General features: G+C 41.7%; 2 protein-coding genes across 3 annotated transcripts in view; one reads left to right on the forward strand and one right to left on the reverse strand.

The window, feature by feature from the left end:
• Positions 1 to 1,038: 1,038 nt before the first annotated feature.
• Positions 1,039 to 7,440, reverse strand: spg7 (SPG7 matrix AAA peptidase subunit, paraplegin). Of its 2 annotated transcripts, none has more exons than XM_034528826.1 (17): positions 7,109 to 7,440; positions 6,237 to 6,339; positions 6,060 to 6,149; positions 5,712 to 5,953; positions 5,467 to 5,606; positions 5,225 to 5,327; positions 4,990 to 5,115; positions 4,722 to 4,884; positions 4,167 to 4,340; positions 3,950 to 4,074; positions 3,648 to 3,750; positions 3,328 to 3,438; positions 3,129 to 3,244; positions 2,883 to 3,039; positions 2,384 to 2,547; positions 2,135 to 2,212; positions 1,039 to 1,988 (listed from the first exon to the last, which is right to left on the reverse strand). In XM_034528826.1, exons 2-17 carry the CDS (start codon positions 6,307 to 6,309, stop codon positions 1,782 to 1,784), a joined length of 2,172 nt encoding a protein of 723 aa, XP_034384717.1. In that variant the 5' UTR covers positions 6,310 to 6,339; positions 7,109 to 7,440; the 3' UTR covers positions 1,039 to 1,781. The 2 variants fall into 2 exon arrangements, with proteins under 2 accessions (XP_034384717.1, XP_034384708.1); XM_034528817.1 differs by having other exon boundaries at positions 6,837 to 7,439.
• Positions 7,441 to 9,025: 1,585 nt separating this feature from the next.
• The window catches only part of ankrd11 (ankyrin repeat domain 11), a 94,563-nt gene continuing 79,319 nt past the window's right edge, over positions 9,026 to 24,269 (forward strand). The window contains 1 exon segment of the mRNA XM_034529323.1: positions 9,026 to 9,472. The gene's annotated coding sequence lies outside the window, so the exon portion shown is untranslated.

Here is a 24,269-nt window from a genome sequence, read left to right on the forward strand (position 1 = left end):
GTCAGCTGAGCTCAGCTCTTGCGCCCCACGATAAGCTGTTTGGATAATGTAATGGAATATGTCATTAACGTAGTCAGATATTTTGCTATGGCACTTTAAATTTAGCTCAGGTGCCTGATCATATTTGAGATGTTTCTCCAGTTAGATTAGACTCTTACTGTGTTGACTTCAACCGGTTGAACACAATTTGAAAAAGCTCACACCGGTATATATATGTATATATATATATATATATATATATATATATATATATATACACACACACACCGGTAGGTCTCACAGCAGACACTGCATCAGAGCATACAGCAGACACTGCATCAGAGCATAAACCAAGTCAAGTGCTATACGGCCTGTACAGACAGAGCTGGGGAAGGCAACGGAACATGTTCTCCTACATCAAAGGCTCCCAAGAGCCCAATGGCCTCCATAGAAGAAGTTTGTAGTAATCAGAACTCTTCCTCGAGCTGTCCGCCTGGCCAAACTGGGCAATTGGGGGAGAAGGACCTTGATAAGAGCGGTGCCATTATCCCCTGCACCATACCCTCCAAACGGTGAAGCCTGGTGGAGGCAGCATGAAGCTGTTGCAGTGTTTCCAGCAGTGGAGACTCGAGAGATTGGGAAGAGTACGGAAATATCCTCAATGAAAACATGCTGGGCACAATGACCCTAAACACACAGGCGTGTAGGCAGGGGAGGCCTTGACCTGAAAATGGTGTTCCACCAATGATCCACATCCAATCTGACGGAGCTTGAGGGGATCTGCAGAGAATCCCCAGGTCCACGCGTGGAAAGCTCGTCATACCAAAGAAGACTAAAGGCTCAAAGAAATACTGAACACTATATCAATGTGATATTTCAGTGTGTATCTCCAATACATTTGCTAAATAAATCTAAAATCCTGTTTTTGCTTTCTCAGTTACGGGGTATTGAGTGTGGTTTGGGGCATGTTTAAGGCTGCAATAAGACAATATGTGAAATGTTTTGGTGGATGAATGTACTCTGCGGCCATGAAAACTAAATGCGACAATAAAAGAAACACATATTTAAAAAACTTTATTTCAATTTAAATATTTAGCAACACCATCCATTGAGACTTGATAGTCACTTGTGGCAATAAAACAAATAAAACAAATACACAGTCCAAAAGACTTCAATCTATCAACTCAATCTGTATGTCCCATAGTCAGAGGATGACCACGGTGTGTGGAGTAATGTCTGCAGCTTAAAAATCAACATGACCATAATGCAGACCTGAATGTGTTTATGTACCCTAAATGGATGCTCATATATTTGGTGCAACTTTTCAGTGATTTATAAGTGGCTCGCAGTTGCTCTGTGCTGCAGTTACGTTTGCATACAAATTATCTCACGTCATTTTCAGGTATTAGTGCACAGAGCATGTAAATGTTGATTGCACATACAGTTTATTACATAGAGACATCCCGTTTGAACAGACCTGTTTCTAGCGCGTCCATGGCTTGATAATATGGGGGTGCAGCAAACACACTAATGATGGAATTCCTCTCAGAGATGTCATTTTCAAAGTTGCACTGGGTTATTATTTAGGCCTGTTTCAGGTTATCTAAATGAGTGATCTAACTGGTAAAACGAGTGCATTTGCACAAAACATTTGCATGGAAACGTTGCCGATTTCACTTTCAGGCCTATACAAAGCTTCAAAGTGAGGGATCAAAGCACGGTTGTAATAAATGCACACAGCGCCTGATGACCTCCACAAAATGCAGCCGTCAGAGAAAGATTTTGAGACGATCATTTTACGATCAGACCAGCTGTGGATCCCCGTCCTCTTCTCCGTGTTTACGGGGAGGCGGTTGAGGCACGTCTTCTCCCGTGTCTTGCTTGTCCCTCTCGGCCTCCAACCAGCTCTGTGGGAGGATCAACTTCTTGGGCCCGTAGAGGGGGGGGCCCAGCAAGGCTTCAATGTCATCGTAGTTCACCACCTCTCGTTCCAACAGCGCGTTGGCCATCTGGAAAGACGGACCCCCCACCAAGTAGAGATTCATTACAACTGAACACAAAAGCAAAACGGTAGCACAGAAGCGCTGTGCTCAATGATGAAAATAGCCACGTTCTAAATAAACCACACGTTTGATCAAAGAAGGGCGCAATTGACCTGCGTCAGCTTGTCTCTGTTGTCCAGCAGCAGCTTCTCTGTGTGCCTGTAAGCACGCGCTATCAACATCTTGGCCTCCTGAAAGAACAACAGGCGCCGTCAAATCTATATTTAATTATGACGTGAAACAACATTCCCTGTGTCGCAGGGAAGGTGAACAGGGAGACTTCAAGGTCATAACCAAAACTCATTATGTCAACATGCGGGATAACTGAGAGCAGAACAAATAATCCAATATTAGAACCCCACGTGGTCCATCTGCTGCTGCAGGCCCTGGCTGAAGGGACGGCGTCCGACGGCACCTTGCGGCTGTGTGTCTGGGAATGAGACTTGGCCGATGCTGTCACACATGCCGTACTGCTTCACCATGGAGTAGGCCACCCGCGTCACCTTACGCAAGTCATCCTGAGCTCCTGGGGACACAGGGTGAGGATACTTCATTCATTTATTCATAGGAGAGGATTTGGATGTTCAGCAGTTTACTTTTTAGATACTTGGCTGAAATTCATACTCTCACTTAATCATGAGACATGTTTGACTCGGTAGAAAACATATTTGTCAGGGTAATGCACTGAAAAACAACACATTCTTCCTGAGTCTGCCTTTAAGACAAAACATACTATTTATTTTAAAATTCTTGTAGTAGTTTCCTTGTATTATGTTTATCTTCATTTCAGGAATAAAAAATGTAAAACATTAATTTGTTAAGATTAAAGAAATCAGCGGATATACAATAAATGGAGTGTACCTGTTGTAACCTTGTTAAAGGTGATGGCCTCCGCAGCTCTTCCTCCCAGGGCCATGCACATCCGCTCAAACAGCTGCTCCTTGGTGAACAGAAACTGGTTACGAGGTAAGATCTGGGTAAATCCCAGGGAAGCATTAGTGCGCGGGGCAATGGACACCTGAGAAACACACCACACAACCGAAAGATGTCAACAAACGTCCTGCTGCGTCTTTACAAATGACCAGAACCACTCGACTCAGCTGCTACCTTCAAGACTGCCTCTGTGTGCTCGAGAAGCCATCCCACTAAGACATGTCCGGACTCATGGAAGGCGACCACCCTCTGCTCCTCTTTGGACAGGATCTTACTCTTCTTTACACTCCCTGAACACACACACACACACACACGTCAGATTACACCAGAGTGGCATATTCTCTCCCACAATACAGCATTTGCATCGCCGTACCTGCTATTAGTCTCTCCACGGCATACTCAAAGTTAAAGGTGTCGATGGACTTGTGCCCTTCCCTGGCAGCATGCAGGGCGGCTTCGTTACAAATGTTTGCTATATCTGCACCTGCAGACAAAAAGTGATTCGGAAACAGATTTCATGATCACCATATGGAAACGACATATCAGTAGACATCAACAGGTTGTGTTGTGACTTTGTAATATGTTTCACGTTTGTTGATCGAGAGCTTATGTGTATTCATGGACGCAGGCCGTCATTTTGTTATGGCCACAGATGTTCATAGATGTACATGGAGGACAAAACACTACATATACCACTGAAGCCTGGAGAGAGCTCAGCCAGACGCAGAGAGTAGAAATTAGCTGGTTGGGTCAGCTTCAAGATCTTCAGATGTTGCTCAAAGATCTCCTTCCTCTCCTGAGAGACAGCAATACAAATAAAACGACTAGATTTAACTTGACCTCCCACACAATGAGCCATTTGTTTTGCTTCATAATGTATAAAACCGCTTAATAGGATACCAATCATTGGGAAAAGTGCTGCTCCAAAAAAATTAAATGTATATTCTTAAAACAGCAACAACAAAAAAAACAGAGGCTTGAATGCTCAAGACTACCTGCAGAGTGGGCAGGTCTATGAAGATGTGCCTGTCCAGTCTGCCTGGTCTCATGAGAGCATTGTCCAAGATGTCTGCTCTGTTAGTGGAAGCGAGGACGATGACGTGGTCCGTCGTTCCCATTCCTGCAAGAGACGGCGCAAATGTTTCACCATTCAGTGGGAAAGGTCCGCCTCTGATGACGGCAAACTGCTGTGCGATGGTATGTGTCACTCACCATCCATCTCCACCAGCAGCTGGTTGAGGGTCTGCTCCTCTTCAGTGTTGGAGAACCCCGACATGTTGGTGGAGCGCTTCTTCCCCACAGCGTCGATCTCATCGATGTAGACAATGCAGGGTGCTCTGCTTCGAGCCTCTTTGAACAGACTCCTTACCCGAGCAGCACCCAGGCCTACACGGCAATACAACACACGTCATGCGAGGAGTAAATTACCAGAAGGCCGCCATGTAAAGGCTGAGCAATGACAACGGGAATCAAAATCACTATATATTTAGTTATTTTTAACCTAATAATTTGATCTCTCTAGTCTGGTCTTGTGGCAGCGGGGTGTGGTTAGGCTCAGAGCTGCAGTGGGTGGAATATTTGAAATGATAATTACACAAACTAATGACCAAGAAAAGAAAAGTCTGATTTCTTCAATGAAGTACAGAATAGTTCTGGCCTGGAACACCGACATTCAATCTATATCTCAATGTTATCATTAACAACCATATCAAATATCAGCATAATTCCGACGCAAGTATAATAATTGCTGGTGCTGTCTGTACATACCGCCAATGACCTCCACAAACTCAGAGCCAGCCATTGCCAGAAAGGGCACTTGGGCCTCAGTGGCTACAGCCTTAGCCAGCAGCGTCTTCCCACAGCCTGGAGGCCCAAGCAGCAATGAACCCTTTGGGACCTTGGCTCCCAGCTGGAGGTACCGTTCTGGATTCTGACATTACATAACATCAAAGCGATAGACAATGGGGAATTTCAGGTTTTACTCATGCGAGATCTGGATGGTGGTAACAAAGATATTGTGAATCTGGTTTCCTACCTTGAGGTAGTCCACGAATTCCTTTATTTCCATCTTCGCCTCATGCAGGCCCGCCACATCTTTGAAACTCACACCTTTACCGGACTTGCCGTCCACAATGGTGAACTTGGCCATCTTCAGCTGGTTCTGTTAAATCCATTGTAATACACAATTAAAAACACAAATGATATCAGTGAAGCATAATAAAAAAGAACTACTGGTGCACGGGCCAAATTTCATCTGAGGTTTCACTCACAAAAGCACTGAAGCCGCCTTCTCTGCCACCCATGCCTGCTAGTCGGAAGATGTACCAGAGAATAGCCACGCCAATAGCAGCCATCCCCAGAGCATAGACTGCACTGCAAAGAGAGCAGATGAAAAACAGTGGTGGACGAAAGCTTTTACCGAGTATGGACATCACATTCCTTAACATTGCTCATTGAACACCATAAAAGGGATTTATTTTAAAGTGTGCGCTGATAAAGGTCACGTTCTTACTTCCCAAAAAACCCAGTGCGTTTGTAGGACACCTGTATCCGGTCCTTAGCGTCAATATGCAGCTCTTCTTCAGCAGCTCTCAGCTTCTCCTCGAATTTGTCAATGTTGGCAACCTGCATTCTGTACATGAGCGCCAGCCTCTGCGGAGCAGGAAACGTGGCGGGAAATGAGAGAGTTAGTGTGCACGGCTGCTGGAACAGTTCTGATGCTCATTTAGCATTTGCATTCAATCCTGCTCGACATACAGGCCTCCCGAAGATGACCGCTCCAGGATGAAGGTAGATTTCGACAATGTCACTCTCGGGAACGACCTGCACGCGTGACACCTCTCCCTTGGCCAGCATCTCATTGACAAAGTCGTTCCAGGAGATGTTGCCCCCGCTGGTATTGATGGAGTTCAGCAGGCTCATGATGAGCGCTATGATGAAGAGGGTCCGCAGGCGCTCCCGGTACATCTGGTCCTCCTGCTCGCGACGTTTCTTCTCCTCTGAAAGGCGAGGCAGATTGTGAAGGAGGAGAATACAAAGAATAAGAGAGAGAAATTACGATCACAGCCATATTGTCATTAAACAGTTAAGCTATTTATCACTTACCTTCATTTTCCTCTGGAGTTTTGCCCTTTGGTCCACTACCTTTATCTTTCTCTTGCTTGGATTGAGATGTACTGAAGAAGTTTATTGACCCTAACAATCAGAAATACGGTAGTCACATGTAAGCAACATAACATATTTTTAGTAAAAGTACTAGGGATGATAAAACTATGGGTTTACCTAATAGATTCACCAAACCAACCGGGTTCCTCAGCAGGTTGTTTCTGATTAACTCTTTGCTAATTCCCACCATGCCAGGACCCAGGGGTTTGTGGAGGAGACTCTAAAATGGGAATGTTGGGACATCATTTTTTTTTTTTGGTGAGACAAAATATCAGAGAGAACTTGTGAGAGTGGAAGTAAAAACAGTTGGTGAAGATACACCAAGTAGAAGCAGTAAAGCATGATGCAATTTCAAATTAAAAAAGGACTTCGACAGTAGAATAAAAGGTTGAATTACACTTACTAAAAACATCTGAGAAAATATATCCAAAAGGACCTCACAATGAATTTTGAATGGACTGTTAAACGTTTTCTAATGGGTGCCAATGATTGTCACTGTCAGCTTACCCAAAGTCACCTGATGACGCTGACATTTTAAGTTGATGATCTAATTTGAAGCTCATTGAGAGAGTGACCGACTCGACTTGTAAATATATATCACTGATGGAAAATCACTGAGAGTTCTACTTCAAATCCCTCGTAGTGTGTAGTCCAAGGTGAGAGGCCACCGGTAAACGGATCACACTTAACGTTACATGATGGCGTGTTTCCACTTACCTCCACGAGTCCCCGTGGCGGACCTGTGGGTGGTCGCTCTGGTTTCGAGCAGAGCATCTTTCTGACATGATCGCCTCTGAACAGCGCGTGTTTCTCACCGTCGCTGGAGATTCTCTCGTGCGTTGTTGATACGCGAGAGTTTTGCCTCGACAGAGTCCACAATAAACCCGCACTGTATTTTCTACACAGTCCAGTACGATGATGCAGCAACAACGCCGACATGGCGTCTGTTTTTGCAAGAAAACCAAAAAAAAGCTGTGACGTTGTATTACCTGAACAACTGCAATCCCATAGCTGTCAGCTTGTTTACCCCCCGAAGCCGCTGAGAGCTAACTAGCTTCCCTCTGTTATTCAACTGTGCACTCAAAAGATGTCCGCTCGAGATCACGGACCTCCTAGTCTAGCTACATAAACGAGATTTTATCTGTATTGTCTGATTATAAAAGTTGCGACAGACTATGTTTCAACGGTGCTGAATATTGAACAGTGCCGTTTTACACATCTTGTAGGTTTTGTAAACGTCTTTGCCTCGAACTTTGAACTCCAACCTTCTTGTTTTTCTTCAAGGACTTACTCGCTGCGCTGACATTTGCGCAGGGATTATGCAATCATAATGTCAGCGCTGCAATCCGTTGTCTCGCATTACAGTTCATGCAGTTAACAGTAAATAGATGTTAGTGCCTCTAAATGGTGCCCATTTTTTTTTTCAAGCTAACGTTGACTTTGCTCCACACTATGTGGCGCACACTCACTGCGCACTGATATTGGTTCAGTTCATCGTTGCGCGTTATACTCAGCCACTTTGGGCCCAGGGGTCGTCTTGTGCTGAGGGAGTCTAGTTATTGAGCGTTTCAAAAAACGCTTAAATCATTTCAGAGTTCCCATGTAGACACACATTCATGGTTACACTACATATATGTAGTTTAAAGTAACTCTTAATTTGGTTGATTACCTGTCCAAATAATAGCTCGGCAATTTTGAAAACAATATTATTTCACCTCTGCAAAACTGATCAGTTCAGCATATATTCTACGAAACCTCAGTAAAGTATTAAGTACTGAAGTATTTTCACCAAAGTATATTGACACCCCAGTAATCCAGCAGAGTTCGCTAGTAGTTCATTGAGTAGACCTTGGTCCAGTTAAATTGAGCAAAAATGAATACTTATGAACACTTTTGTTGACAGCTCTAAATTCCAACTTGTACAAACCCATCGCATGTTTTGAGAACATGGGACAGTGTTCCATCCAGGACCAACAGTGCTGTTTTTTGTTGCAAATAATCACCACGGTAAGCAATTTTAATGTTGACTTCCTATTTACTCCAGTCAGTGAAAGGCTAAACGAGTCTTTCCTAATTGGTGCTGATTGCTGCGCCTCAGCTCCCTTATCACTGTTGTAAAGTGTAAAATATCAAGGCAGTCGTGGGAAGCGATGTATACGGGTCAGTTTGAGTGACATGTAGCTTAAACCAATACGAGTATACATATTTTCTTTGAGCCAATGGGAGCCTTCGTTTTATCCACTTGCGTTTCATTTCGGTAATGGGTGCGTCAAGTTTGCCCACCAGCACACTCCGCTTTAATGACAACTATGTTTTCTCTCAGCCATAATCTGCGTTTGAGGTCTGACCATAGACTGTAGATAAAATGGGTCAAATCCAAAACATCGAAAACAAATCCTAGAGATTATCAGCATCATAAATATAATAATGTGTAGTGAACAATATATGTGAGTATGCATTGATGAGGAGTGAGTTAATCATTACCGGCATATATTGGTGCCTGAGTTAGCAGCTTTACTAAATTGTCAGTGTACGCGTAACAGTACACATCAACTGTTGCATTTTAAAAGACAGCGGACGAATCTAAATACGCAAATAATGAGTTGGAATAGAAATACCTCAAGATTTCTAGAAATGTTTAAAACGAGTGCACCCAGTGCCTGTACTCCATTTCCTTTTCTTGGTCTCCAACTATATAATGGAGTGTGGTACCTTGCATATGAAACTGTGAACCGGGGTCAGCCATATTGGAGCCGTGCTAGTATGTGTTCTGAAGCGCGAAAAGGGTGCTGAGTGGATCCAAAATGGCGTGTGTTTCATCTTGTGGGGGAAACGGAACCCGCCCACAGCGCCATGGCCAATCAGAACGCTCGTTTCATCAGCAAACCGTTTCCGTCCCCAGCGTCCACAAACTGAAGTCAAAGGCCGCTCGAAAACCGCTCGAATGGGTTGGCGGAGAGGATTAAACCGTGACAAAATATGATCTTTTGATGGTTTACGTTCACCCATGCAAGCCTACCGTTGCACAAATGGAGTGTTAAAGGTTCGTAGTTTGCGGTGACGGTGAAATAGCAACGCTGTAAAAGACTTTCCGTGGATATTTTAGTCTTTTTTCCCGTTGGACTTGTGTTTGTTGGTCTACATGGTTTTAACAAGCTCGCGCTAGCTTCGATTCTGGTGAGCTGCTTTTCGAGCTGCGATGGTGGTCATCGCTACTTTATGCGGATGTCTCCGGTCCAGTCTGTACTGAACCAACGGCGACAAATGGGATCATCAAGCATCGGCCGAAAACATCGCGGCGTAGACTAAACAATAACGATTAAGATATCTACTTTGTGGACATTCAGACGCAGGTAAGTCGCATTTTGATCTGGTCCTACGCAGCTAACGCGGTATCAACAACACAACCCACTCGCTGCCCCCGTGGTTAACTGGTTGATTTGTGTTGCGACAAAGGTCAACTTGCAATATCTTACTTAGGATTGTAAAGCATTTAATGTGTGCTTCGTGCTTATATGTAATTGATTTGTTTTCCTTTACTGGAAATATACACTGTTTTTGTTGTAGTGCTTTGCTCTGGTTCTTGAATGTAGCCTTTCTCTGGTTATGCATAACGCTAGCTGTGTTAAAAATGATTTGATAAACAAAGGGTATTACTATCCTGTATTACACACTGAGCCAACGTATGCTCTTAAGTTGTTTTTGAATACGTTTGATTCAGAAAATAAATAATTCAGTAAAAATAATGGCATATGTGTGATGGGATTGGCGTGTGTGTGTGTGTGGTATTTTAAAATGAAATTGAAATGTTTTGAGTAAGCAGCTAGTGCTGCATACAATAATATCGTACATGTATACCTGCCTAAATGCATACTGACAGATCAACAGATCAGGCTTTTGCATGTGTTTTGGAAGGCGTGTCTTGGAGCCCAGGGGGAATTTAACATTACTTGTAGTATCATAGTGTACGTTTATGCTTAAATGTGTTGCATTTTCTAAGGATTACCACAAATGGGCACTTTTATTATCTAAGACAACAATCATAATTTCATTTCTCAAGGGAGTGCAATAATAACATCCACATGTTTACCTATTGTGGCATGTCACAATAATAGTAGTTATTTGTCAGTTGGGCTAAAGACATCCTAATCTACTTGCTTTTCCAGTTAAGTGTGAACCCACAGCTTCATACATTCTAGTCATGAAGCACTATGTCCTGTCCATTTGATGGTCTGTTTCAGCACTGAAGCAAAATGGATGTGTTTCAAGTCTATCTTTAAGGAAAGCAAATTAATTGGGTTGGCAGAACTACAAACCATGAATAAAATGTGTGTGATTTGTAGGGCTATATAAAGTGCAGTGTTTTGAAATTCCCAAAGGCTATTTGGTTTTTTCAGGAAGTGTCTATAGTTAGTGGACTAACATTGGGTTGTTTGGATGGATAACTCTCACAATTATCTAAGTTAGCACAGGGGAGTGCCTGTGTTTTCTTTGTTAAATAGCATGTAAAGGAGGGGCACAACATGTTGGGATTTGAGATGAGCTGTAGAGGAAATGGAATATGGAGGAGAAGCTCTCTACTTTGGTGCAGTACCAATGCTGAGGAAAACACTGCAGTGCCGCTGGTGGTGTTTTCCACCAAGATACTGAGTGTTTTAGCTTGTAGGGGCGTTCATGTTGACTACACTGCAGAGGCAGTGATGCATAGCTCTGTCTCCCTTGAGCTTGAGTAGGTCCTATTTGTCTGTGCTATAGTTAATGCCTCACATGGTAAGACATGCCTTAATCTGTTACAGTGAATATAGGGACGTGCAGGATTTAAGAAGTACAAGAAAGGTGTTTTTTGCAGAATTCTTAACAAAATGTGATCTCAAATACATTAACAGATATCGATGTAAGAGTCACACACACAGGACACAGTTGCAATCTCATTAAAACAGAAGTTTCTCTCTAACACACGATGTCTAATCGTAATAGTATCACTGCGTATGTCAATCAATTTGATAGTTGTTGTTTTTTGTTCTTTGACATTAAATACTGGCCACATTTCTTTTCACAGGCACATTATTAATCAATCTCAGACATTTGGGCCCACGTGGTGTGTTTTCGTCTCAATCTGAAATGATGAAACGACATGCTGATGTTTACAGTTAATCCAGAACATTTATTCCATCCATCCAATAATAATGAACAGTAGTCTTATTTTTTAGTTGTAAGTCAAAATAGCTAAACGTGTAGATAATTGCCAAGCTACTTGGAACTCCTAAACTGTGCGTCCCATCAGGTTACCATTAGCGATGGCTAGATCTTGCCCCCGTTCCATAAGTACTGCCGGATAATTAAACTATGCCCTCTGCTTGCAACAGGAAATGGAGTTCTTTCTGGGGTCAGAAAGATCATGCGCTGTGATTGTAGCTCGAGGTGACACGTTTTGTGCACTAGAAAGGCAAGCAGCGTTTCTATGTTCCTGCTCCTCTACTGGCTTACAGTGGCTCTTGCATATCGCAACTCTCTTGACTCCATTGATGGTCGTTTCAACCAGATGCAGGAGATCTGCCGACCCGTTTGTACCACACCACGGTTTGTCAACCTCGGGGTTTGCACATCAGCCCATTGTGACGCTGCTGTGAACAAAGTGTTGTGGTAAACTTGCCCGGTTTCTCCTTCTCAATCCCTTTTTTAAAGTTGCCTATGCCATTCTTGGTTAGTCGAATACATATGTTGTGTGACGGTCGAAAAAAGCTGAGTTGAAGATGAACACAACTTAGCCCTTGCATCATGGCAAAAACCCAACGATGATGTAAACGGGACAAGGCGTTCTTGGTTGCTGTGTTTGGGTGTCTCGACAGTAACAGTTGAATAACATTGTGCACAAGTGTTGATTTGTGACAAATTAAGGAACAAATGGCATTCAAACCTAAAAAGCATATTGTCAGGGATCAAAGGGTAAATGGATGGAAATCTGATGCGGAGAGTTGCACAGAAGTTCTTCAGAATAATACCTTTTCAGCAGCGTGGTTTATTATATCCTCTTAAATGAACCGTCAGACTACAAAATGACTTGTAGGTTGTTTGTCTGCCTTTTGTAATTCACGTAATCACTCAAATGTATCAATTATTTAGTCTTTTGGTGAAACCAAATGTATGTTTACCGTTGATGTATCTTTGGTAACATTTTCGTTACACTTGACCAGCAACCAAAAGCTCATTGTTGGCAGCCAGCCTTGCAATTAGGGGTGGGTATCATTATTTTATTGAAATGGATACTCATGATGATTATTGATAGCGATGCTACTGCTGTGATGTTGGTAGGTGTTCAATGTAGTGACTCCCCGTGACGCACAGGTGGTTATTTGACTTGGTCTCTATGTGGACATGGAATATTTTAAACTATATTGAAGCACTTTAATAGTTTAATGTTGTCTCATTGATATTCATTACATATTTAATATTTTCCTACTGAATTGTCTAAATTGTATCCATCCACCACATGATTAGACACTCTTTCTACTGACAAAAGGTGTTTTAATTCTTTCTAAAACATCAGCTCTAAAGTTTGCGACCTGGCAAAATTAGTCAAGTAACATTTTCAAGTGGATTGGTATAACCGATTTAGAGACACTCAACATTTTTTTATTTGTTTTTTGTTTTATGTAAGTAAGAATATGTGTTTACTGAAGATGTTTAGTTTCAGAGTTAATCAAATAATTCTGCGGATATCAGTTCCAGAACATTCATGGTCTTCTTAAAATTGTATATTGTATCACTAAAACTGTCTGACAGAGACATGACATGGCTTTTATTATTTTTTCTGAAAGTGTATGACACTCATGGTTAATCAGTAATTGATGTTAAAAACAAATATTGTCAGCCGTACTCCTCTCCGTGTTATTTGACTTGCGTTGCAAGTATTTCATGTAAACATATCAGCAATCCTTTCATTGATGAGCACATCATTCAGCAAAAAGAGTGATTCTAATCACATTTAACACTTATAGAAGTTTCTAAACATATTTCTCAGTTACGTTTCCAATTATGTGTCGTCTTGTTATTTATTTCTTCCAAAAAAGAGGTCCAAGAAATTGAGTTTTTATAACCAGCTACTTTTTGCTGGTGTGCAGTGTAGTTCCTGCTCACTGTACACACATTGCACTGGGGCTATATTACATCACTTCCTGCAAACTTCACAGAGAACAGTTTGGGCAAAACGGCGTCGGTTGAACAGAATATTCTCCGAAAACACAAAACCGATGCAGCATTGCAGAATGAATATAGAGGGAACACTGCCCTCTACAAATAGTTTTTAATTTGTCCAGTATTGGCACCATGTCTCCCTCTGTCCATAAGATTTCTCCATCCAATGTCTGTAATTATTTGTTCCATTAACCAGCATATTGTTTTAAGTATGCTTTTTGTTCTTGTTGGAGTATCTAAGTCGGAGCTGAACAGATACAGACATTACGTTGTCAAAAAACTGCAGTTTTGTTTATCCATCAGTGGCCAGTAAGGGGAAATTCTCACTTTTTGTATGCTCCCATACCCTGTAATAGGATTTGTTAAATGGCAAAAAGATGCAGAGGTGGCTGACATAGTTTGTATTATATGTAGCAATTTCTTGCCTGAATATTGCTGAGAAACCTTCTTCTGGAGGGCATGTCGAGAGACCGCTAGTTATGCTTTGCTTAAGAGGGAAAAGAAGCCGTTAGCTGTAACTCCAGCACCCACTCTGCTTGCCCTCTGTCCATAAAGGCTCTCCCCTCCCCCCTTTGTGCTGAGTGTGGTCCTTTTAGGTAAACAAACATGGCTACTCCTGATTCTTGCCTCTCTTTGTCTGTCTCTGTCTTTTTCTCTCTCACTCCCTGTTTGAGTTGTGTACATCTTTTATAGCTGCTGTTCTACCAGCACAATCTCTGCGGATACTCAAATGGCATCAGAAGCCTTTTGAAATTCAGCCTAGCCCTTTGCCCCCTTTATCCTCATAGCAAATTGGAACAAAATGGCGGGGCCCAATCCTGCTGTTTCCCTCAGGGACTCCAGAGCCTCATTTTGGGGTTTAGGAGGTCCTGGTGGTTGATGGCGTCTTTAACTCGTTTTAGGTTGCACTTATTTCTGAGCCTTCCGCTGCACCACTCTTGATAATATTTTCTCTTTGAGTCTCTTGCACATCAAAGGGAAATGTGCTCTATTCTGGCATGCTGCTGCTTCTCCAGAAATGTACTTTTTACCGACCAGGCTTTAATCTCTCTGATGGACGCTTGGAAAAAGAATATTTGCTTTTGTTTTTAAGGGTAACTCACTGATGTGCTTACTCACATTTTTAGGTATGCACAACTTTGCACAGATGTAGGCTCCAAAAGTTTGATTTTGTTTTGCAATTCTGGGATAAATACGTAGCAGTTAAGCTAGTTTGCCATGTTGATTTAAAGTATTCAAAATCCAATATATGATGTTTCTTTTGCAAGGTGAGTAAACTTGTGTTTACTTGAAGATTGTAAAGAAAAACACAATGTGTTTGGTAGGGAGTTTGGGTTTGTACAGCTTTGCAATCTGACTAAAATATCTGTCTTTAGGGTACTATTTTATTATGCTTTTAGTTTCACTCTGAACTACAGCAAATGGGGCTGGGTGATATATCGATATTGTAATATGAGACTTGATATCGTCTTAGGTTGTGGATATTGTAATATGGCACAATTGTTCTCTTTTTTTTGCTATTTAAAGGCTGCATTAGTGAAGTGATGTCATTTTCTGAACCTACCATGCTATTCTAACTGTTCATATGTGCCTTTACCGACTCAATCATTATATCCTCATTACTGATTATTTATAAAAAAGTGAACTCAATGGTGAATTTATTGCACTAATTGCTTACTTTGAGTTGTTCTCTTGTACACATCGTGTTTGTAGTTTTATTAGTTCACACACATTGTTCATAGACATGCTACGATTGAAATTCCAGATAGGGGAGTCAAGGGTTTATCATAATGGTAATAGATGTAAGTAATGATCGGTGAAAAGTCTTTGCTATAAAATGCAACATTGCATTTGTGTATCTTTTCCAAACTTGGAGAACCCGAGTAGGTTACGCTATTAGGCAAATAAGTCTGGACAGGCATGAATTGGGGGTGTTGCAAATCTGGAAACAACAGTTGGTGTTTTGATTGAATGCACTGCGTAGCAGGAGGTTGCATGGGTTGATGTATTATCCATACGTGGCATTGGAAATGTTATGAGGTTAGTTGACCAGGTCTGAGAGATGATAGCAGAGATGATAGTGATGAGTCCCTCCAGGCTCGGCTGTTCTGGTCTGTTCAGTCTGCTGCTGAAACAGGGAAAAAGCTTTCTTGGATTCACTTACCGTTTCCGTTTTTCCTCCTCGGGCTCTATTTAAAAAAAAAAATAAAAAAATAAAAAAAATTCCGTTACAATCCAAAGCTACGGTGGCTGACATGTATTTTTATTTATTTTTTAAACCTCATAATAAGCAGTGTTATAAAACAGAACATAGTGCACAAATCACAGCAATATGTCTGAGGGTCAATGTGAGTTGGATCTTCTCTGATGCTATTTTTCTGTTGCTCATCACTTACTGAACCTGTTTTTTATTGCTAAACCCCAAATAGTCCTTTTTCATATGATTTAGTTTTGTCAGTGTTCTAGCATTGCACATGCATTATTGTTAAACACTGTTGATCACACAGTATTGCTGTTACAGAACTGAAACAACATTGTTTTTGTTGAGCAGTCAAATTATCCTTCCCAATTTTTCTCCCCCGTTGCAGTTTCAGCTCCCTTTTTTCGAACATTGCATCTTGACAGAAGAATTGTGTCAAAGTCATGGTAAATGCAATATATGCAACAGCAGTTTTGTGCTCTGTAGAGATGGAACAGCATCCCGTTTCCTGTCCATTACTAACCTTTGTCTCTCTGAGATAAATAAAATATGTCTGCGACTTATTGCCACTTTGAGAAATTGCTTCATGCCGGACTACTGTTGTGCTGGGAGGCAAACAACTTCAGCAGTTTTCTTTAAGCCCTGCTTTGCCCAGCCTTCCTCTTCATGTTGGGCGTAAACTTTAAACTGAGACAGAGGGTAAGGGTGTTAGGACAAAGTGTTGATGCGTGGGGGAGGGTAGAGGTGGTATTGCCTGGCTGAATCTCAATCCCTAAGGCCCTTCAGCAGGGCTGGCCTTTTGATGGGCCAGCTGCAGCCATTCACCCCACCATTTACATTTGAAATGCAACAACAGGAAGGGGGAGGGCAGGGCTGTGGGGAGATGGGCCTCTGCGCCTGTGCGGGTGGGATGTGAATGAAAAGCAAAGGCATACCAAAGAGATGAGGGCCGTCAGTCGGGGCCCATACCCTTGCTCACCAATACATGCAGCCATACTTTGTTTACCCCCCCCCCCCCCCCCCCCCCCCACCCCCCCCCCCAGCATGCTGTGGGGCAGTATACCCAACACAAAGGATCTAAGTACCCTTTTTGTCTGGTACATGCATTTTCCCCACTCAGCTCTTTTCTGTCTTTAGAGCTTGGCTGGTGGCTATAAAGAGGTTGTGATTCATCCCACTGTCCGTTTTAACGGGACTCTACGGTTAGACCTATTGTTGATGCTGCTTTTTGTGCTGAACTGCCTTCATATTTTGTGGGTAATTGCCTTCAAACGGATGATTTACCTGTGCAAATTCTTTATCAAGGCTTATTATAATGCCTCTACGTGTTGAGTGTCAAGTTCTTGTTCCCTGCTCGCTGTAATTTTGCTATTGGCTGGTGGAAGAAGACAGTTTTGTAACTCGTTAGAGGCTTCAGACACAAACTGTAGTTCAGACAAATGAGGCTACTGTGTAATCTTTCTGAGTTTATCCAATTTAGGACTGTTCGAGGATAACTTGGATCACCTCAGAGGTGTGCATGTGACGGTGATTGAGAGGCATTTTGGGGGAATCTGTTAGAACCATGTTCTGACCGGCAGCAGCACTGCATCAAACCCCTTAGCCGTCATTAATTTCAATTAGACCAGTGTTGGCACCTCCAGCTGCAGCGAAATACAGACAGAAAACTTGAGTCTGGCTGAATCTTTGCCACAACCACAATATCATCTAGCAAAGATACTTTGTTGCATATTTTCACTTCCAGTTAGAGTTTGTAACATGTATGGCATAGATCTACTGTTTACCTGTAATCATTAAGATAGAAGACTGAGAACTTTCTAGAGTTGTACAATACAGTCATGTTATTATGCACAACCTTGCAGTGTTTTCTTTTGATGCATCTTTAAACTGTTGGGTTTTTCACCTTAACTGGAATTAATGGCACATTTTTCATCTTTTCACTGGTACCTGAAGCAAAATGCCCACATCAACGAATGTGCATTCCTAAGCAGTTAAGCACCTAAGCTAATATTAGACTAGGCACCAACTAGAAGTTGTTTCCTTTGAGGACATCTCATATTTAGCGCAACCTTTGTTTTGATGTGTGCCGGAGTGACCGTTTGTTCAAGTAGTCACACTACAAGACTGCCAGTGAAATAATATTGAGCATCAGAATAGATAACAACTGGCTCATAGGAGGTCAGGAGCATGAGAGGATCTTTATACGAGGCATGCCGTCCCTCTCACAGCAATGGCACTTTGACAATGATTCTTCCACCACATGAATTACACACTTAAAGGAGGGTCAAATATGTATCACATCGTCTTCTTGGCTTAAGGGAGATCTGTGCTAAGGAGTGTTTATCTCTATTTATATTAACTTTTGCTGTCCACGCTGAAACTAATAGAACGAGGACATGTGAAGACACTCCCATTGAGTCTCCCCTGCATTAGTTTAGCTGCGAGTTTAGCTGTGGTTCTGCCTGCGATAGTTGTCAGGGTTTACTCCAGTGTATTGCAAGCCCGGCGAGTGCTGCAGGCACAACATATTTTTGTAGGCCAACAGGATGTGGTTTGTGCTGGTTCCCTCGTCAAAAAGCCAATGGCATTTTTCCATTAGATTTGGGTAACTGTAGATAATAAGCTGTGGCAAACGCACGTTTATGACACTTCCAGAAAGACAATCTTCACATTTTTAGGACTTTTGAAGCATGAATGCAGTCTGCGAGAAAAAAAGGTAACGTTAGGTCCACGAGTGTACAAGAGAAGGCGAAAATGGCAGAGAAATCAGTGATTCCCCATTTAAGTCTCAGTAAGCCACTTGTTGGGGACCCCCCTTTTTTGTTAAAAGACACATAAAAGCTTAACAGTTTGCTAGGGATATTTGCTGAGCTTATTTTAGGCATCTAACCCAAAATCCATTACAAAACAACAACAACTTGACATTGAGTCGAGGGAACCAGAAGTGCACAAATGCTAAATCATTTCTGGGTTTTGGGACTCATTCCAACTCCTAAAGACCCAATCCAAGCCCTGTCTCTTGCTTGCTAGCCACCTGCTTGCTGCCTTCTGATTGAAATTGAAGGGGGTTTGCTCTGACTCAGGTGCACTTAATGTGAGCTGACCTTTTAAGATGAACCAGCTGTTCTCCTTTTCAGTTTTTATTCTTCACATATTTTAATTAACTGATTACAGTAATCATTGTTTTTTGCTGAGGTTAACAGTTCATTTTTAACATCCCTACTACTCGTTATAGTGGATCAACTCTCCTTTGAATCTATAATATGGCTACATTTCAGTTTCAATTATAGAAAGTGAAACAGTGCTTGTATGTTAATATCTTTTGTTTAATGTTGGCGTCAGCATTAATATAAGACATGTTTTGATTGCGGGTATGCTAACTGTCAACCAAGGCTGAAATTATTGTCTGGGCTGCTGCATTGAGACCCATTTAATCACTATTTAATGCTCACAGACTTCTGACGGCATTCACCTAGAAATGTGTGAACAAAAACATCTGTACTTTGTGATCATCAATTTACTTGATCTTTTGAAAAGACAAAGGCTTGAAGATAATCAGAAGAAATTACATAAGATGCAAAATGATAAACATAAGATGGGGCCAATTTTAGCTCGCCAATTTTCTTCCTTCTACACTGCTGTATCTTAAAGTCAGTTGGGCAACTGGACATTTTGATGGGTACAGTTTCATATTTCGTAGGAAATAGTCAACGGAATAAACAAAAGTAAAAATAATAAGTTCCACCCCTGAATAACTTCTAATATATTATTATCTAGAATGTTCCTCCCAAGTCACAGAAGGTGAAGTAACTAACTCTTTTCTTGGTGCGGGGATAGGAATTAGTGTGTTTAACCAGAGCAGTCAGCAGGGAGTGGAAAATCACATCTTCAGTCATCCTGCACAGGGACTTTCCCTCCTGAATATGTGGCAACTCAAGAGTCCTTCTTAAAGCTACAGGCCAATGTGTGCTTGGCTCTTTATAACGAGGCCTGTGCGTCCACATTGTATCTGTGTGTCCCACATTGTGAAAACACTTCACTGAGTTATTTGTTTTACAGTGAAAGGAAGAAGTCTGAATGAGAAGTGGAAAATAGGAGAACAGGAAACTTAGAAAACGTAGAGGCCATTAAGTTGGCCTAGAGCTACCAATAATCTTTACAGGATTTCACTGTTTGTGTCTCTCAAGGCTTTGAATACTCGCAGATTGTTATTCGTCGACTAACCAGACGCTGATCTTTAAAGTTCTTTTGATACCAGAACCGTCCTCCCTATAAATACACTGGCTTGTTTTTGTGCCCGTGTGCATGTGTGTTTGTGTTGTTGCGTGTGTGTCTGTACCACTCATACTGCCTGCAGTGAAGCTTTTTATAGAAACAGAAGCCAGCAGTGTAATCTCTGGCATGGATGTAGGACAGTCTTTTATTCCTCCTCATTACTTATGCAAAACTAGTTCTCACCCACAATCACTGCATGGCCTGTTTGAATGTACACTGTTCTTAGAAAAGGGAAAGCAGGTAAAGGCTCATGGCAATGGTTTTGCATGTTTTAGCACATGCTACACTGTGTGTGTGTGTGTGTGTGTGTGTGTGTGTGTCTCTCCCTGTGTTTGTCTGTCATCACAAAATGTGGTCCTGGAGACATTTAGTGTAGCAGCAAAGAAGCAGTTTTGCTATGTGTTTATTTTTCTGTCTGTGGACAGATTGTGTGACCTCGATAGCATCGCCACCATGCAAGATGCTTACAAAACTAAACAGATATCTAGTTAAGATGGACATGAAGGTTGAGTTACAATGTTGGTGGTGTCAAAGTAAGGGCGGCTGAAGTATAGGGGGTAGGAGGTGGGGATTGGGCCACTGGCTGTAGTAGCCTTGTGACCAGAGGAAACATGGACCTGAGAGTCAGTGGCCAATAAGTATTACATTCATGGTCTATGGTGTCAGAAAAACCCACCTGGATGGCAAGTAGCAACATTGGTTTCATGAAAACCGCATCAGGAATTGGATGGCTTCCATCACACAAATAGCATCCTTTTTGTAGCCAGCTCTCAAGTCTTGGATATTAGAGCCCCACCATTCATTTGTCTGGGAAAACCAAAGTTAAACAATTGTATCCGATACCAGATCGGCCCACTGTGCACCTTTACCCGGCCCAGCTATTTGACTTGGACCAATATCAGTATCTTTATCGGGTGTTTCTCTTCTTTAAATGTCTGAATCATTTCATTTCAATACCTCATCAAGTGTCCCTCGGTTTGGATCTGCCAATATCGTCTGTTTTTGTGGGCCATGTGGCAACACGTTTGGAGAAAAATGTTCCCTTGCAGAATGGTCCAAAATTGAAATCTATTTAAAGCTACAGCTGTTCTATTATGAATGTTTTTCCTATTTAATAATTTAATAATAAGGAGCTATACTTAGAGTGGTTGATTGATAGAGCAAAGGGACTTGGCTCCACCAACATAAAAAAGAGTAAAGGCCACTGCTCCTCCCTCCTTTCCATTGTCCGGCCAGTCCTGCATACTTTCCTTGCATGTAGCTCTCGCTCTATCTCTATCGCTTCAATTGCAACATATCTATAACAAAATGTCATCACTCTGTGTTTCTTGGACCCATTAGATAGTCTGCAGAACTCTGCCCTGTGGTGCACTGTTATGTTGCTCTCTCACACACTTGGTTTAACTCTCCACTTGTTCTTTCCACCCAACACCTCTGTCCTCTCGCATCTTCTGCTTCCACTTTCTCTCTGCCACATTTGCCTTTCCATCTTAGAGCCCAGCAGTACACTTGCATACTGCATGCTCGTCTCCCCTCTCTCTGACAGTCTCCTCCCCCATCTCCACCTCTATGCAGTCACCCTGGTTCCAGGAAGCTAAGGGTGTTGTACGTAACTGGTTGCCTTGTTTCCTCCTTTGACGAAAATCTGAATCAACTATGCGTACACACCAACATCTTGTGTAAAGTTATGGAGAACATTTGACCTGGCATGCCTTCTCTGTGGTCCCAGATGCAAGCAGTTTTCTCGGCTGGTAGATAATAATCCTTTATCTTAAAGTGTTGACCAAAATGGAGTGCAGATATGATATCTTTTATTTTTTAAATTGGTATCAGTATATGTAATTGTGTGTGTGTAGTAGCAAGAAGCTGGCTACGTATTGCTAACTATAAAGGTAAATTCTGTAATATTTTGAAGTGTGTCCTGTGCATTTTAGATGTCACTCAGTTGTGTGTCTCACCAACAGATATGCCTCCTATTTCTACAGTTGTGCTGCACATCAGTACATGCTTTTTAATGCTGTCTTCATTTAAAAAACAACATGCTTTACCATAGATTCAACTAGGAATCTAATGGGCAGAGAGTAGTATTGCTGGACCAAAACATACATGATTTCTTGTGTATTCATAAGCCAGCCTCACCTGACATAATGCTACCACTGCTGTTCTGATGTGCTTGTGTAAATTAAAATATATACTTGGAGGCATTTGCATTGAATGGCCACTCCAGAGTCCTGTATTGTTTGTTTTTTTGCCCTTGTGTACATGCGGTTGCAGTCATGCTTTCACAGAAGAAAGTGGAGAGTTGTCCCTTGATGATTTAAAAAATGTTTTTTTATCATCTGTGGGGTCAAAGCCCTCTGCAGCAAGCCTTTTTTGTGATTTTCCTTTTTTTTGTTTTAACATGCGTGGGTGTGCTTATGTTTATGGTATATGGCCCTCATTGGCAATTGGTGTTAACAGTAATAGCTCATGTACACTACCTAATGCTGCGTTCACACCGAAATTCACCGAGCTGTGTGAGCCTACGGATGATGTTATGAACCCAAACACGAGGGCATTTGATCTTTTGTGGGATTTCCACAATTATAAATCTTCAATAGTAAATGATAACTGTTTCCACGGAGATAATCCACGCCCCCTCTCCCGCACGCGTATAGTGAATGACGTGAATAAACCACAAATAGTCTGGCGAGTAAACTCACACCAGTAAAGCGTAAATTTGCAACGCTTTTGGTGTAAACGCAGAGTAAGATGGTGTTCTCATGAAACATTGGTTGTCAGTGATGACTTTCGAGGTTTTTTTTGTAAAAGTATGCATCCACAACCACAGACTGCTGTTGCGATTTCCCAACTCTGATGTTTAGACCAATGCTATCCAATGACGCTGAAGGGAGATCTCAGGAGTGTGTGTGTGTGGCTCAAGCCTGTCGAAAGGGAGACGATGGACACTAACTGTCAAGCACAGCAAAATACAAGAAAGGTCTGAAATGGCTCCTTGTCAAGATGAAGGGGGCATCGTGCTGCACAGTTGCTCATGCTGCAAGCTATCGCACTCACACCGTGGATCAATCTTAATGGTAGTGTTGGCTCCATATTGTGAAGAGGCATGTTGATCATTTATGTGATATGCATTGAATATGTTGTAACTATGTTATGATGTTGTTCTGTACAAGTGAAATCTATTGCACTTCTAGCCATCTTGGGAGAGGGATCCCTTCTCTGTTGCTCTCCTTAAGGTTTTCGTGTACCGATGTGAGACACATTTGTCTTGAGGGCTATTCTAAATATATTGAATAGAATGTTGTATTTTGCAGAACACAGAATTTGCATTGATAAAAATCGGAGTTTCACATCTGTATTTGGAACTAGATAGCTGGCTTTGTAGCTGAATACAGGATTTAGTATGTGGAAGGGATGTGTGTCAACTCTAGGTATTTATTAAATGGCTACTTTTTAAACTAGCTTAGAATTGTGTGGGTGAACGGATGGCCGCTGTCATTCAGAAGCTACACAGTCGATGTGTTTAGTGGTGTTGGAGCATGAGCGGGTGTTTGTCGATAATGTACCATGTGCTGCTGCTCCTCCATTTCCAATATTCAAAGAGCTCTGTCTTTCACTGCAACCATAGCAACAGAAAATGACAAATGGCAGAACTGTGAAAATGCTCAGAGTGTGTGTGTGTGTGTGTGTGTGTGTGTGAGGCTGAATGACGAGCTTTCTTGATAGAAAATCAAATCTCAGTATGAGTGATTAGGCTGGATGGCCTTCACATACTGTATAAATGCCATTGTTAAAAACACTGAATTAGAGATTCACTAATTGCAATGTTTTTGGCCATTTCCATTTTTTTAAAGTTTGACTCGCTGATTGGGATTTCTCAATTCCAATTTTCTAAGAACTATAATTGACAGCAAGGCTCCAGGCGAACCTTCTTTCACCCTCGTACCGAGAAGTCATTTCAACTTCCTGAAGTCTTTACCAAAGTTTTTACTTTGTTATTGTCACCTACAGTGGTTATTTACATGAAAACACATGATTTAAAAAATAATGATGGCATTAGCCATTTTAATTATATTTTATTATTTACTAGAGTTGGTGTTAGAGAACATCTCCTTCAAACAACTCTATCTTTTCAAGTTTCTCATCAAAAACAATTTTACATTTAAACATATCATGATAGCATTTAAATTAACCTTCGCTCAATACAATTTTAGAGTCAATGCAACCTTCACTAATGTTGGCTCTGTTAAAAGCACAAATGTGCAAGATAGAGACCCTGTGCTGCTCACGACAAGTACTCTGAGCAGCACTCATGGGAATGAATTACAATATAATAAGTGTATTGTTCCAAATGTTTTAAGGCTGGTCAACCGTCATGGCCTCTCAGCTGAAAACCGGTTGATTTTGATCGGCAGTCGATCTGTTTTTACTAGATTGTACTATTTTTTTCTCTCAGCCCCAGTTGTAATTAGGGGTGTGGG

Source organism: Cyclopterus lumpus, chromosome 3 (genome assembly GCF_009769545.1).
Source record: "Cyclopterus lumpus isolate fCycLum1 chromosome 3, fCycLum1.pri, whole genome shotgun sequence".
NCBI lineage: Eukaryota > Metazoa > Chordata > Actinopteri > Perciformes > Cyclopteridae > Cyclopterus > Cyclopterus lumpus.

What these genes read in the sequence shown, in the direction of transcription:
- spg7 (XM_034528817.1), bottom strand. Translation starts at nt 7,058, where the DNA reads ATGTCGGCGTTGTTGCTGCATCATCGTACTGGACTGTGTAGAAAATAC. An exon ending in CGTGGAGAGACTAATAGCAG is followed by an intron (nt 3,245 to 3,327) that starts GTACGGCGATGC and finishes GTGTGTGTTCAG; the next exon opens with GGAGTGTAAAGAAGAGTAAG. An exon ending in ACACAGAGGCAGTCTTGAAG is followed by an intron (nt 3,040 to 3,128) that starts GTAGCAGCTGAG and finishes TGTGTTTCTCAG; the next exon opens with GTGTCCATTGCCCCGCGCAC.